The 17089-nt window shown below is 40.0% G+C and overlaps 1 protein-coding gene across 13 annotated transcripts in view; it reads right to left on the bottom strand.

The window, feature by feature from the left end:
* Positions 1-17089, bottom strand: part of UTRN (utrophin) — a 555367-nt gene that overhangs the window by 17089 nt on the left and 521189 nt on the right. For 12 of the 13 annotated variants that reach the window (XM_061428217.1, XM_061428218.1, XM_061428216.1 and 9 more), the window contains 3 exons: positions 12827-12865; positions 12535-12600; positions 10726-10791 (listed from right to left, as the gene is read on the bottom strand). In XM_061428217.1, the coding sequence (XP_061284201.1) occupies positions 10726-10791; positions 12535-12600; positions 12827-12865 (171 nt within the window). The remainder of the gene's footprint in view (positions 1-10725; positions 10792-12534; positions 12601-12826; positions 12866-17089) is intronic. The other variant, XM_061428223.1, reaches the window with a different exon arrangement.

Here is a 17089-nt window from a genome sequence, read left to right as displayed (position 1 = left end):
CCTGGTCAGAGAACTAGACCTCACATGCCTCACATTGCATGGCCAAAAAAAAAAAAAAATTGCTACAGTCTGAGTGTTTACTTCCCCTCCCTGAAATTCACATGTTGAAACCTAATCCCCAGTGTAAAGATGTGTGGAGGTGGGGCCTTTGGGGGGTGATTAGGTTATGAGAGTGGAGTCTCCATGAATATGATTAGTGCCCTTATGAAAGAGATCCCAGAGAGCTCCCTTCCTCCTTATAACCTGTGAGGGAGCTACAAGGTGATAGCTATGAGCCAGGAAGGGGGTCCTCATTAGACACTAAATCCACTAGCTACTTGACCCTGGACTTCTCAATCTCTAGAACTATAAGAAAAAATGCTTGTCATTTATAAACTGTCCAGTTTAAAGTATTTTGCAATCACTGTCCCAATCAAGTACTTGATTTTACTATCTTAGCATGTGGTTGAAAGCAATTTTATAATGCTTTGTGAAGAAAGCTGAGCCCCGAAGAACTGATGCTTTTGAACTGTGGTGTTGGAGAAGACTCTTGAGAGTCCCTTGGACTGTAAGGAGATCCAACCAGTCCATTCTAAAGGAGATCAGCCCTGGGTGTTCTTTGGAAGGAATGATGCTAAAGCTGAAATTCCAGTACTTTGGCCACCTCATGCGAAGAGTTGACTCACTGGAAAAGACTCTGAGCTAGGAGGGATTGGGGGCAGGAGGAGAAGGGGACGACAGAGGATGAGATGGCTGGATGGCATCATTGACTCGATGGACATGAGTCTGAGTGATCTCCGGGAGTTGGTGATGGACAGGGAGGCCTGGCGTGCTGCGATTCATGGGGTTGCAAAGAGTCGGACACCACTGAGCGACTGAACTGAACTGAACCCAAAGGGGCTAAATGTTACATTCTTTCATTTAAGTAACTTAATATAAATTATAATTGTAGATATTTATAAATATCTGTATTTATTCTATTTGATATTATCAGCACATCATTTCTAGGATCAATCATTCTGTATTAAACAAGGAATTCCATTTAATTCACTTGGGGTCTCCCACTTTTCTAACTTCTTGTCTAATGGACTAGATGCATTAATAATGTGGTCAAATGGAATAACTGACAAAAACAGAAGCATGAGAGAGTAGACAGAACTGACATGTTTATGGGAAGGAGACGCTTACCAGCAAGCTTGGAATCCCTCTCCTTCTTTTACCAGAAATCCAGTCAGTCAGTGTCAGTCGCTCAGTCGTATCCGACTCTTTGCATCCCCATCAGATCAGATCAGTCACTCAGTTGTGTCCAACTCTTTGCGACCCCATGAATCGCAGCATGCCAGGCCCCCCTGTCCATCACCAACTCCCAGAGATCACTCAGACTCACGTCCATCGAGTCAGTGATGCCATCTAGCCATCTCATCCTCTGTCGTCCCCTTCTCCTCCTGCCCCCAATCCCTCCCAGCATCAGAATCTTTTCCAGTGAGTCAACTCTTCGCATGAGGTGGCCAAAGTACTGGAGTTTCAGCTTTAGCATCATTCCTTCCAAAGAAAGCCCAGGGCTGATCTCCTTCAGAATGGACTGGTTGCATCTCCTTGCAGTCCAAGGGACTCTCAAGAGTCTTCTCCAACACCACAGTTCAAAAGCATCAATTCTTCGGCGCTTAGCCTTCTTCACAGTCCAACTCTCACATCCATACATGACCACAGGAAAAACCATAGCCTTGACTAGACGGACCTTTGTTGGCAAAGTAATGTCTCTGCTTTTGAATATGCTATCTAGGTTGGTCATAACTTTCCTTCCAAGGAGTAAGCATCTTTTAATTTCATGGCTGCAGTCACCATCTGCAGTGATTTTGGAGCCCAGAAAAATAAAGTCTGACACTGTTTCCACTGTTTCCCCATCTATTTCCCATGAAGTGATGGGACCGGATGCCATGATCTTAGTTTTCTGAATCTTGAGCTTTAAGCCAACTTTTTCACTCTCCACTTTCACTTTCATCAAGAGGCTTTTGAGTTCCTCTTCAATTTCTGCCATAAGGGTGGTGTCATCCTTGCAACCCCATGGACTATGGCAACTCCAGGTTCCTCTGTCCACGGAATTCTCCAGGCAAGAATACTGGAGTGGGTTGCCATTTCCTTCTCCAGGGATTTTCCTGACCCAGGGATTGAACCTGGGTCTTCAGCATTGCAGGCAGATTCTTTACCATCTGAGCCACCAGGGAAGCCCAGAGATCCAGTCAGATCTCCTTGTAAATATGCAAATGATGGATTTCCTGGTTAATGCTAGCAGGAGAGTCCTGCTACAGAATACCTTGGGCAGATTGTACCTGATCTGTTTTTTATGGCTTTTGGTAAACAAATCCTGGAATCTATGGATGTATTCAGTGCGTGTGTGCGTGCTGTCGCCTTAGTCGTGTGTGACTGTCTGTGATCCTATGGACTGTAGCCTGCCAGGCTCCTCTGTCCATGGGATTATTCTCCAGGCAAGAATACTGGAGTGGATTGCCATGCCCTCCTCCAGGGAATCTTTGCAACCCCGGGATCGAACCTGCACGTCTTATGTCTCCCGTATTTTCAGGCAGGTCTTTACCACCAGTGTCACCTGGGAAGCATGTACAGGGTAGGGCTTCAGAAAAACATCTTGTAAGTTATGTAGCAATCAGAGTGTAAAATGGAGCTATCCCATGCCTGAACCAGCTCCCTCCTGTGTAATGATGTGACTGTAAATATTCCTTAAAGAGCTTGTCTGTTACCCTGGGGTCAGGGCATATCCTATCACAGTCAGAAGGAACCAGGTGAGTGGCACGGGCAGCCCTGGACCTTTTGCTTATGCCCTGGAGCTGATGAACATGCTTGATACTGGGTAAGATCTGTGACTCTGAGTCTCGCTTGAAAATCTAACCTTGTGTTATCACAGTTTACTCTGATAAAGAGAGGACATGAAATTGCATCTGAGAGGTAGTACATTCTTAGAAAAGTTGTGTCCTGATCATTGAGATCAGAGTGATATAAAGAAGCAAATGAAAATAACGAAGGTTAGGGCTGCAAAACAGCCAAAGCAAAGGTTCAAATGAGTCCCTTGTTAGTTTACATAGCTCCTTTATCAGTAAACTTCCCTAACTCACCTTCCTTCTATTATCAAATGAATAAAAAAGGAGTAAACTGGAAATAAGAAACACAGATGGGAAGGATTGAAATAAGCTATAGCATCATCCTTTGATGACCAGTCTTGCAAAAAGGCGGTATCACTGTGAAATAAATAAGGGAGCCTTGAGAAGAATCTCCCACTTGCTCCTAAATTTAGAAGGATGAGGATAAGAGGGGAGAATGGCTCCTGCACTGCTGCAGGGCACAGTGTTTGAAAGCAGAACCCAAGCTCTTAGGAGGCCCATGTAGCAAAGTCAAGCTGAAACGTGGCAAGGAGGTATGTGCATGTGCATTTTGAGGAGGGAGAGGGTATTTTCTTGATAGGGAATAAATGGGTAATTTATTATTATATCCTAAACCTGACTGTATTATGAAGGAGCAGAGGCTATGCGGCTAATGGGCCAACACCACAGGGACACCACTTAGCTGCTAAGGATGACAAGACTAATTCAGTAATGCTTGGAGTCACTCTACCCAATTTAAGGGAAGAGAAAGACCGAAACAAGAGGGGATTATAAAGTACAGATCCGATATATGCACAGAACAAATGGACAAATTAGAAGGATGCAGTGTGTATAAAACAAATCATAAAATAACTAAAAAGTAAGAGTAAAGCAGAACATTTAAAATATTTTTTAGGCCAAAAAAGATGAGTATAGAAACCAAAAAGACTGAGTATGCAAAAAAAGAAGTAGTAACAAAAGAAAATACTCATATATATCCCAGTGAAAATTTTCTCTCATCAGAATAAAGCATCACAAGCAATCAGCCAGAAATCAAAACAAAACAATAAATCATTTACAAAGAAGGAAAAAGGTTTAGCCTCCTACTCTCCATAATGTTTAATGTCCAAAGATACTGGTCAATGCCTATAGTTCTAACCTAGCCATTCTTCTGACCAGCCAGGTTATGTAAATGTACAGCAAAGCACTTTGTCCACAATGCAAAAGAAAGAAAGAGTAACAATAATGCAAAACAGAACCAAAGTAGGTGGTAATCTCAGGGATCGTAATAAATAAGATCGATAACTGATGCTCACATTGGTTTAAAAAACAATTAATTATATAATTCCTATGAGTAGCTCACCTAAAAGAAAATGGAAGACCAGAGTAAAAGTTAAAAAAAAAAAATCTATAAGGATAAGATGAGTTAGAGGAAAGCCTGGCCCCTATAAGCTCCCAGGCAGACCTATGAATGGATCACAGACCCTCACATGGTGCCTCTCCCATATTCCCTGACATTAATCCATTTATGTCCTTGGAGCACTTATGCCTTCAGGCACCTGACCTCAGGAATTATACTTAATGCTGGATATTAACACCAACTAAATATCTGTTTTAGATATCTGGGGACTATCCACAGTGAAACAAATACAAACAGCTAAGAGTTAAAATTTGACCTGAGATGCATCTTGCTGTCAACATTTATATAGATTCATTTTTGGGGGGAAGTGTATGGGGCTTTAACATAATATTATTATTTTAAAAATATAATTACCATCATCATCTCTATCATTACATTCTTTTAATAAGGTGTCTGGAAGAAAAGACATTTTTTTCCAAAACTAAGAATTTAAATATCATTCATATATAACATATAATTTTAGTCTTAAGTGGTTTTCACAGACTATTAGTCCTAAAAGTTAAATATAAAAATAGATATAGTTGAGTTCTTAATTATACAGTCATGAGGTACTAGATTAAAGTCATTCAACATCAATAGTGTGCCCAGTGCTAAAACAGAAAATGCCACCAACATGTGGGACTGTACCAATGAAACACAATTAGACAGAACACCATTACACTGTATTTAAGTCTTGCATAGTAAACACTGTCTAGATTACAAAATTAGTACTTATCCAATGACAAAAGAACTGTGATTCATTGAATGACCTTTTGCAAGTAAGACATAAACAAAAATAACAATAATTTCCTTCCTTTAAGGATTTGTTTTGTTCCAGGCTCCAGAGTTGCAAACAGCAACGCCAGTGCAAATCATGCCTGTGCCCCAATTTGATCCTTCCACATACAACAAGGTCACTTAAGAGGGGAGGTGGAGTGAGATACCCTGATGCCAACGGCCTAAGGAAATGTCCTTGGGTTTCAGCTACTCAGATTTCCCAGGACTATCCTCTTTTTGAGACAGGCCCGGTTCATTCTTTGAAATGAAAGAAAATTAAGTCATATCTGACTTGCAATCCCAAGAACCATAGCCCGCCAGGCTCCTCTGTCCATGGGATTCTCCAGGCAAGAATACTGGAGTGGGTTGCCATTTCCTTCTCCAGGGGAACTTCCCAACCCAGGAATTGAACCCAGGGCTCCCACATTGCAGGCAGATGCTTTACCAACTGAGCTACTCAGGAAGCCCTGAAAGAAAATTAGTATCTTTAAAATGAATGCCTTTACGATTTCCAAGTTAGACTTTCAGAAGAAAAGGGAGTACTGTGGATTAGGTTTATGTGAGGTAAAACGCCATGAGATTGATTGAGGTCTAGGCTGAAGAAGTAGCAGCCCGTGATGCATGAAGGGTCAACAACTCTTAACACTTAGCCAGCTTCACCAGGTGGCACTAGTGATAAAGAACCCACCCGCCAATGCAGGAGACGTAGGAGACGCCGGTTTGATCCCTGTGTTGGGAAGATCCCCTGGAAGAGGACATGGAAGCCCGCTCTAGTATGCTTGCCTGGAGAATTCCACGGACAGAGGAGCCTGGCCGTCTACAGTCCATGGGGTCGCAAAGAGTCAGACACAACTGAGTGACTAACACTTTCACAGAAGATGAATGCTGTGAGGAGCCAGGGAACTGGTTCCATAGACCAATTTGAGGGACAGAGAATGGCTCAAATTGCAGGATAGGATACAGATGACTAAAAGGGCCAGGGGTAACTTAGAATTACAAGCTCAAGTCTCAAAATTTGTACCTCAAGGCAGGGGCTTTCTTTTACTGTCAACAGCTGAGACCACCTAAAAACGAAATTTGGGAGGTTGGGCACAGCAGATGTTGAATTACAAAATCTTCTCCTTGGGTCCAGACTGTGAAGCTGGAGCACAGATGCACATGAGCAGAAGCAGAACGAGGACAGAAGGGACTGGAAGGATGTGTGGATGCTCTGACCCTCCCACCTCCCCCACTGCAGGAAGCTCTCCCTTCCCACACCAGTTGAGGCAGCAAAGTGAGGCAGTCAGGCATGGTCAGGGGTGCCTGTGCCTGGAGCCAGGATGCCTGAGTCTGAATCCCAGCTCCACCACTGACTACAAAATCCTGGGCAACCTCCTTCACCTTGTGGGGTCCTGATTGCTTCCTCTATAAAGTGGTGTAATGAGAACAAGAGCATCATGGACAACCGAATAAGCGCCAGTGGGCACAGTGCTTAGAACAGCGCCTGCCTGGCTCTTGCATGCGTGCATGCTCAGTTGCTTCAATTGTGTCCAACTGTTTGAGACATTATGGACTGTAGCCCACCAGGCTCCTCTGTCCATGGGGAGATTCTAGGCAAGAATACTGGAGTAGGTTGCCATTTCCTCCTTCAGGGGATCTTCCCAACCTAGGGATCAAACCCATGTCTCCTGCATTTCCTGCATTGCAGGCAGATTCTTTACCACTGAGTCACCAAGGAAGCCCTGCCTGGCTCTTAGGAGTCTCTAAATCAAGGAGGAGATGGTGGTTGTTTTTGCACCATCACCATTATTATTCAAGAGATATTTACTAATATTTCTTTACCCTTGCTTGGAATAACAAAAACCTCAACTCAAGAGGGCCTACGAGTAAGGTGGAGAATTCAAGAGAGAGAAAAAATTCCAAAAATTATTGTGGAAGTTTGCTAACATACAATTTTTGGCTTAAGGCACTCTGACTTGTTTTCTTAACCCTTCCCAACAACAATAAAAATTACTAGTACCTTGGGATTTAAATTGCTAATACTGATGTTGGTTGCCTCAAGACAGATCTGAGAGTGAAGCAGAAGAGCCAACCCTGCCTTAAAAAGCCACTGATCCCTCATTCAGAAGTTGGCAATACTGTTAGGTGGCACTGAATACTGTCATCTGTTGTCTTGGGGGATTGTATCAGGATCCTACCAATGCCAGAGCCTTAAGAAACTTCCAGGAAAAGGCCAGGGTACTGAGAGTACATTGCACACACGTGTGTGTGCTAAGTAGCATCAGTTGTGCCCGACTCTTTGTGATCCTATGGACTGTAGCCTGCCAGGCTCCTCTGTCGGATTCTTCAGGCAAGAATACTAGAGTGGGTTGCCATGCCCTCTTCCAGGGGATGTTTCTGACCCAGGGATTGAATCTGCATCTCTTAAGTCTCTTGCATTGGCAGGCAGGTTTTTTACCACTAGTGCCACCTGAGAAGCTCCTATTGCACATATACTTCCTGCTATTATAATAGGTCCTGTAAGAAACAGATAAGCCTGATCCAAGCTAAAAGCAAAGAAAGAACAACACTGTGTCTTGTTAAGGGCAGCAAACATTTCTTACTCTATCCTGTGACCCAAGATGCTAAATTATTAGATGGGAAACTTAGCAGGAGAGCCAGGAAAATAGTTAAGTTTCATTCTTAACTCTGCTCTCATGAGGAGCACTGTCAATTCAAAGGAGGGAATAGTCACCCTCATTGGGACGAGTTATCCATTGGGAGAAAAGATTATCGTATTACTTATTCACTTTGTCAAGTCAATAATGCCAATTAAAATGAAAATGTTTGGGGCTTCCCTGGTGGCAAAGTTGTAAAGAATCCGCCTGTAATTCAGGAGACGCAGGTTTGATGGCTGGATTGGGAAGATCCCCTGGAGAAGGAAAAGGCAATCCGCTCCAGTGTTTTTGCCTGGGAAATCCCATGGACAGAGAAGCCTGGTGGGCTACAGTTCATGGGGTTGCAAAAGATTTGAACATGACTTAGTGACTAAACAACAGCAATGAATTTTGTCAAACCACCGGACTTTAGGTCCAAAGTAGGACTTCGAAGGTTGAGTCCTTGTTAGCGTTCTCACTTGAATGATCCCTGCATGTTCACAGGAAAAGACCCTCAAAATACTCCATAGCTTAAAGTGCGGAAGAGCAATGGACTTCCAGATTGGCTTGATCAAAGTAAGACTTCTTAAAATATCCATTAAAATATTAATGTATCAGTAACTAGACAACAATTTCTCTTTAGTGATTTATACATTCTTACACTATTAATTTAATCTCCCACAAAAGGGAAAATTTGCTTCCTTGCCTTTTCCAGTACCTCGAGGCCATCACATTCCTTCACTTTCAAAGCCAGCAGTGTAGCACCTGTAAAATCTCTTTGTATCTCACCTCTGCTCCCCTGGTTACCTCTCCTATCCCAAACTCTGATTCTCCTCCTTCTTACGAAGATCCTTGCGGCTACACTGGGCCCACCCAGATAACCCAGGCTAATCTCCCCATCTCAAAATCCTTAATTTAGTCACTTGTGCAAAGTCCCTCTTGCCATGTAAAGTCACAGTCATAGGTGTCAGGGATTAGGACGTGGATTTCTTTGGGGGCCTATTATTCTATCTACTTTAAATGCCCTCACCATGTTTCTGAACACTTATCCATCTCCCTGCTAGCCCATAAGATTCCTGAAGACAGCATGGACCTTTACAGGGCTGGGCACATGTCAGGGGTGTGCAGCTGAGTGTTCACCAGCAGGTTCTCTACAAGATAAATAAAGAAAAAGGCCCTGCTTTGTAGCATTTTTAATTTTTATGGTTTAAATACTTTCAGTATGGCCAATTTAAAATAATGACTTCACTGAATGTAGAGCTGAAAAAAGATACATAGTTGCACACCACTTGACTCCCCAAGAGCACAGGTAATAGGAAAATGAGGTAAAATAACTAAGATGTGATAAGTTCTGAGTATTACTTTTGTTATTATTTTAATCTAATCTGTTGGTTTGCAAGTACATACATGGGCTTCCCAGGTGGCACTAGTGGTAAAGAGCCTGCGAGCCAATGCAGGAGGTGTAAGGACACGGGTTCAGTTCTTGGGTTGGGAAGATCCCCTGGAAGAGGGCATGGCAATCCACTCCAGTATTCTTGCCTGGAGAATTCCATGGACAGCGAAGCCTGGCGGGCTACAGTCCATAGGTATATACAAATGAATTTTAATAATGTCTTTGTTTAACAAGCAGCTTACAAACTTCTTGAACATTTAACAACCAGCTCTCACAACTGCCTCCAGCATACCACCACAACGTAAGCATGCCTTAAGTATTTTTTTGGATGGAAGAATGAGTTAATATATCTCTTGACAGTATATTAAAATGTATTCAGCTGTTAGTCATATTTTTTGTCATTTCTCAGACATTAGTGCTAAATTTAAAAGTCAATAGTGCCTTTTCTAATTTACTAAATTTGATTATTGCCTTTACTTGGATCACAAGGTGTGACAAACACATTTAAAGAATTTAAGTTTGGTTTTAATTAGTTGTTTTAAATTTTGTTTAATTCTTTAGCTATTTCTCAACCTTGATGGAAAAATATGTTGATTTAGGATATTCAAGATACTTAACTGCTTTATAAGAAAGACATACTAGGAGTTTAAATATGAAACAAGCATTATGAATATGCTATTACCTTGTTTTGGGAATTGTTCCAAACACACAGTACATTAATAATAATGTATAAGTCACTACTGTATTGTTATAAAGAACTAACTTGCTATTTTTTGAAATTGAAAAATCTCCTGAGATCTTTAATTTATAAGCTTAATGATAGTAAAACAATTTTTAAAAAATATTGACCAGAAGACATTTCATGTGAGAGTACCTTAGGTATTTCAACTTGGCTGTCTCTACAATGTTTTTTAGTATAAAATACCTAAGAACCAAGTTCGACAACTTTCCTGGCAACCTTAGAGCTTCCCACCAGATCCAAACCACAATGACTGGGTGAGTCAACTGAACTCGACACTATTGAAATCATAGACACCATTCAGAACTGAAGATGTTAATTCCAAGGTGGTGGAGGGTGGGGAAAGCAACAAAAGCAAGATGGCACAGGACAGTGAATAATCAGAGATAAAATATCTGCCAAGAAAGGTTTTTAAACAGCATTCTAAAGTTAATGAGGCTTTTCCTAGTTGCTAATAAAATCAAATTATTGGCAGAGGAGTTAACACTTTCCAGTGAAGGGTAAGGAGTAGATGTCCAAGCCTGTGTAGGTCATAACTATTAAATGGCAGAGATTATGGAGAAAATATGAGCACACAGAAGGAAAAGAATTTTACAGAATGACATATATTCTATAGAATTACATCTGTTAAATTAACAAGAAATATCAGATAAATGGAATGAATATCTATACCTGTATTTATAAATAAATCAATATGATTTTCCTAGGGCAGATGAGTAGCCAAATATAGGATTTTCTTCAGTAACTTATATGAAACTAAATAAATAAACATATCCAATTTATACTATCATGGCTTGAAACCATAAAATCTATGTAGACATTTTTATAACCACACTTATCAATTTTGATTTGGATCAAAATTCAGAGCCACAGTCAATGAAGATTACTTCTGACAGCCATAATATAAGAACCAGCTTCCCAAGGCAGCACTAATTTCATGATTTACTTACACACTTCCTGTGGTAGAGCTGCTATCAGTGAGGAAAGATCCATTAGTTCTTTCCATTTGGGCCAGTCTGTAAAATGAAAATAAAGAGGTTAGAGAATGTGGCCACATAGGGTATAGTTGACTGGTACAGCCTCAGTGTTTCTTAAACTGTCCTAATTCCCACAAAATCCAGAACAGCTCAAACTCCCTAACAAGACTTTGAAATGAAAACAACCTCTAACGTTGAGTTGTGTTTCTATCACCACCGCAATAAGGACTAAAGACTTTTATTTTACATCATGTTATGTAGTTTCCTAGTGGGCCTAGATTCCTAGTTGATTTCTCAGACTCTTAAGTTAGTCTTTACTTGCTCACACATCTGGTTATGTCCCTCTCCCTCTCATGTTTAAAGATTCTCCATAATGCCTCTTTACCAAAGGACAGAAATCTTACTCCTTAGCAAGTGAAAGTGAAAGTCACTCAGTCCTGTCCAACTCTCTGCAACCCCATGGACTATACAGTCCATGGAATTCTCCAGGCCAGAATTCTGGAGTGGGTAGCCTTTCCCTTCTCCAGTGGATCCTCCCAACCCAGGGATCGTATCCAGGTCTCCCGCATTGCAGGCAGACTCTTTACCAGCTGAGCCACAAGGGAAGCTCAGGAATACTAGAGTGGGTAGCCTGTCCCTTCTCCAGTGGATCTTCCTGACCCAGGAATCGAACCAGGGTCTCCTGCATTGCAGGTGGATTCTTTACCAACTGAGCTATCAGGGAAGCCCATCCTTAGCAAGTGGGCCCCACATTACTGGACTTCAGCTTCTGTCCCTTCACTCTGTCTTGTCCTTTCCCCTTTCTCTACTTGCAATTATTTAAATAAACTGTATTCTTTCTGAGCTCAATACTTTAAAGCATGTTTTTCCACTTTTTCCTGAAATTTCTACTTGGCCTAGACTCAGCTCAAATGTTACTGTTTTTATTATGTTGCATGAACTATAGCCTTTTATTATCTATTTTTTCAGGTATTATATTTGTCCTTAAGATTTTTCATACCTTTTAAAAAAACTTTTCATTTTATTTTGAAGTATGGCTGATTAGCAATATTGTGATAGCTTCAGGTGGACAGCAAAGGGACTCAGCCATACATATACATGTATCCATCCTCCTCCAAACTCTCCTCCCATCCCGGCTGCCACGTAACATTGAGTCGAGTTCCCTGTGCTATACAGGAGGTCCTTGTTGGTTATCCATTTTAAATACAGTAGTGTGTACATGTTTATCCTAAATTCTCTGACTGTCCCATCCCATCATCCTTCCCCTCAGCAACCACAGGTTGAACTATAACCTTGTAAAGCATAGCCAGTTACTACACTGTCAATGCCTGGTACATATTTGGTTGTATAAAAGTTTGTACAACCCAGTAAGACCAGCTTATACTTATATTATTTGGGAACTCCAAAATAAACCTCTATTGTAAAGTATTAGCATACATTTAATTACATATTGTAATTCATATGTACACCATCTCCTGAGAATACTTTCATTCATTGAAACTGGGTTACATTATCTAAATCCTATTTGTACAGTGTTTGCATTCTCATGAGCTCACTAATCACATCCCATGGAGATTTACTCAGTAGAATATATTGCAAGTGTTTGGTAAAGTGCAAATTACAGTATAGAAAGATGAAAGCCCAGATTTCAAATGTAACAGAATCACCACTCCTGTAAAACTGTATCTCTTAAATCAAGGCATGTGAATGATATAAGATAATACAGAAAGAGATACATTCTGGGTGGCAGTGCAGTGGAGGGATCCCAGCAAAGTTTCTTACCGTGTAGCATACTGTTCTATTCTTGAATGGGTATCATCATGAAACAGCTGAGGAGACTGCGAAGGGCTGGAAGAGAGAAAGCAAAGAAACAGTTTTATGCCCAAATATTGACAGATATTACTATTAGGAATGTTAGCTTAGTTAAATAATGAATTTGACATGCAAACAAACCACTAGGATTGTTACCCAGGAGGCAGAACTATTATTTTAGGATAAGAGTTTAGTAATCACCCCATGCTAGTAAAACTGATTAGAACATCCATCTTGTGCATACGGAGCTGTGGATACTCACTCATAGTGCTCCGGCCACATACTGATGAGTGTGATAGGACTGCAAAGAGGGCAGAGGGAGACAAAAGTCATAGAAAAAACACTTTAGAGCAATTTAAGACAAAAGCAGTCAGTCAGGGGGTGGGGCGTGGGATACATTCTCAATCATCTCCCACGCCTGCATTTGGTTGCCCTGAGGTCCACCATGAAAGAAGTCAAAACAAACAGAAATGACTGTTTATTCTAGAAAAGATGCTATGTATTCAAGTGCCTGCAGGGGCCTTTCCACAGATATTATAGGATATTTGTTATAGACAGCAAACACATTTAAATAGTCTGATTGGAAAAAGAAAGAGAATGCTCTAAAATAGCTCAAAATTATGGGATAATTTAAAAAGTAATGTTTCATAATGTACTGGACAGAGGTGCAATCATATTTTTGTTTTTCCTGTAGAAGAAACTTGATCAGAAAGGAAAAGTTAAATACCAAGGACTACATTATATACTGCTGGCAGAGTTGCAATAAAATGAGAATGTTCTGAATCTTTGCTCAATTTTATTTATTATTTTTCAAAACAACATATTTTCCTGGCTGCAGCGCATGGCATGTAGGATCTTAGTTCCCTGACTGGGAATGGAACCCGTGTCACTTGCATTGGCCACTCGAAGTCTTTACCACTGAACTGCCAGGAAAGTCCCCTTTGCCCAATTTTAAATAAAATCCAAATAAAGGTGTACACAGAGTACCTCAACCTCACAGATACACTGAAAAAAGATGCAGCCTAGATGTTCTCCTCTATACCTGGCCAAAATTCTCAATTATCCATAACTTGAAAGCAATGTTGCTAGATCATGATACACTTTTATCAAACAAAATTTTATCCAGAAGTTCTATCTAAGAAACTGATAAAAGGAACACTGTCTACTAGAATCAGAGCTTGAGATTGGAACTTGATTATTCAATATCATTCCTAGCCCTGGAGATATACTCCAGTCTCACAGCACTGCCTAGAAAACCCCAAGTCTGTAAGAAATAGCGTTTGAAAACAAATGATCCTAATTAAAAGTTAGTTCAAACCCTAACCCTTTTTTATTGGGGGTGTTGGGAGGTGTGGGGGAATACTGATGAATGTGGAAATTTAAAAGCCTAAAGAAAATTAGTTGTCTAATTAAAAAAGTCTCCTGCAAAAGCTAATGCTGGTTGAAACAAAGAAGGAAAATTTATTCTAGATCTATTTGATTCTCCTATTTCTAATATATATACATACTTAAGAAAAAGTTAATGATCTCATTATCTCCCACTGAGAAGCAAAAGTTGATGTCTGCAAAGCGAAGATTAAAAGATGACGGAAAGTCATCTTATTGGTGTGGAAAACTGAGATTCTTTGGACTTGTTTCAAAAAAAGGCATTTATCTGGTCTGTGTTTGTCAGACATTTATACTATACATAGACTTAATTACTCATGTGTAAAACAGACACAACAATGAAACAAAACAGCATTATTCAAGTCTTTTCTTATCACTACTTTTCATTAACTCTGAAATACAGATGTTAAGTGTCAGATAAATGATTTTCTATACACTTTCCCTGGTGGCTCAGATGGTAGAGAATCTGCCTGCAATGCAGCAGACCTGGGTTCAATCCCTGGGTCGGAAGATCCCCTGGAGAAGGGAAAGGTTACTCATTCCAGTATTCTTGCCTGGAGAATTCCAAGGACAGAGGAGCTTGGCAGGCTGTTGTCCATGGGATCATAAAGAGTGAGATATGATTGAGAGACTAACACTTTCAACACTTTCTGAAAAACATAGGAACTGCCCCAGAGATCATTTCTAAAATTCAAGTATACCACAACATTTGCTGTGAGCTTTAAATATAAGAAAAATACATGTATATATATATATATTTTTTAAATCTTAATTGAACTCAGAAAAGCTTTGTGAAACTGCTTGACTGGTTCCCGTAAAGTTAATTCAGTTAGTACAATAGTGATTCACTGAACTAAGATAAGAATGGCAGAGGCAAAAAGCTGAACTGAAGAGTGTCAAAAGAAAGCCTCTTTATGTATTATGAAAATTTCTGAGAAAAGAAAAAGATTAAAAAAAAAAACTTTAGGCTTTATTGACTTCAAAGTACTTTGATTTGTAGAGAATATATTAACTGATAAGCTTTTTCATTTAATTCCAGAAAAAGAAAACTGGGCAATATTCTCCCTGAGTTGTTAGCCTGTGTTAGCCCAGACTTCATAATGCTGCCTCTCAACTGCGTTCCAGAGTGGTGTCTGAACAGGGTGTTTTGGCTAATCACACACTAATATGCAAGACTCTACTAAATATACTTAATGTTATAGGAAATATAATCCAGACTTTCTTTGAAGATTTTAGAGACTTTTCAGTGCCTTAAATTCTCAGCAGACTTCTCACACTTCCGTCTGTTTGCCTTCTGAAGTCCATTTGTCGCAGAGCAGGGGTCCCAGCGGCTCTAACAGATAAAGCTTCAATGCCCCCTCCCTCCTGCTCTTGAAGACTACAAACATCTTCACCTGCTTTACAAGGCTGATCATGATCTGCGTCCTGCTTTCCTTTCCACTCCCATTTCTCGTCATGATTCTCAACTTCCCATTCCAGTTTCCAAAACAGGGTTGTCTTTCGGCTTTTGAAAATGTTTGCCTTGCTGGGAAACTCTCCCTCTCCTCCCCGGGTAGCAAACACTGAGTTTTGGGCCCTATTCATCTTTTAGTCTGGGGATGAACTGTCACTTCCCGGTCCAATGCTCCCACAACCATAATTCCATTTACTATGAGATGGTTCTTGCTACCGTAAGAACTTAAAAAACCAAGAAACTCATCTATTCCACCTTAACCAATACACGTGGTAGTGTGGTTGTTTAGTCGTTAAGTTGTGTCTGACTACTGAGACCCCATGCACTGTAGCCCACCAGGTTCCTCTGTCCATGGGATTTCCCAGGCAAAAATACTAGAGTGGGTTGCCGTTTCCTTCTCCAGGGGATCTTCCCAACCCAGGGATCCAACCCGGGTTTTCTGCATTGCAGGCAAATGGAAGCCCAACCAATACCAGGGAGAGGTGCCTATTTTATTCCTTTTAATTTTCAGGGAAACTAAGCTACCTTTTTAGCCAATAAATCTCACTCAATTCTCAAATTACTTTGTCACCCTTTGAGCTTGTTTTTCAGGTATATTTTCAATGGTAATAACTCTTTCATCAAGCTCTACTCATTTATTTTGATTTATTTTTGTGAAAAAATCTTGCATAGTTATAAAATTAATTGAATAAACCGAAGCATGGGTTTGTTTACCTCCTTTTAATAACAACTAATTTTCCCATAAATCCCCTCCATGCATGCATGTATAGGGGATAAGACATTACATTTTGCAGGGATGAAAGAGAAAGAAGCAAAAGGAAACTCTAATCAGCTTCATAAATAACTTCAACACATTTACCACTTCACTGGTTTTTCTCCAATGTTCTCCTCCCACAAATAGGAGAATAAATGAAATCAAAATTTTTACTACCTATTCACATAAATTGTTACACCAGAAGATTAAGTGGCCCTGTACTAGAAAGGGCTCAGTAGAAAAATGAACTATACCAACTCCAAGCATACATTCTAGGATTAAAAAAGGAAGAAAATCTGCCCAATGTATCCAGTAGCTCATAAATCTTTTTCAAAAAAGGATCTCATGACATCTGATTTAATCTTACACTCCTTTTCTTTCCCTCATTTTCCTCTCACTGAAAATGCTGGTACATTCATCTTTGATGAAATGAAGCATCTTCAGAGTTACAGCCAAAAATCATAGCACAAAATTATTTGGCACACACTTTTCTGTTCTCTTTTCCTTTAACTGAATCACTCAGAATTATTAACGTCAGTCATTATTTTGACAGTGAAAGGCAAATTATCAAAATTGCTTAAAAGCAATTTAAAAGATCTATCTATCTGCATGACTCATACAAGGGATGTAGCTATTTGGAACATAAAATGCCAATGGTTTATCCAAAGAGTCAAAAGCACATCACTATTTCAAACCTATCAAATTACCTTGTAAATAAAACCACTGTGTGATAATTCTATGCTTCAGGCCCTTACTCTAAAGGTTATTTAGATCTGATACCAAGATAGGCAAAATTTTATCTTTATTAGGTATTCAGCATAGTTAAACTATATATTAGACACTAAAACAAATAAGAATGTATTATATACGTTTTGAAAGAAAGGGAAAAAAGTCTATGCGCAAAACAAAGACAGGATCAAAAATATACCTTT

The sequence above is a fragment of the Bos javanicus genome, chromosome 9 (genome assembly GCF_032452875.1).
Source record: "Bos javanicus breed banteng chromosome 9, ARS-OSU_banteng_1.0, whole genome shotgun sequence".
NCBI classification, from domain to species: domain Eukaryota; kingdom Metazoa; phylum Chordata; class Mammalia; order Artiodactyla; family Bovidae; genus Bos; species Bos javanicus.
The sequence above is the reverse complement of the archived record's forward strand: the minus strand, read 5'-3'. Positions and strand labels throughout refer to the sequence as shown.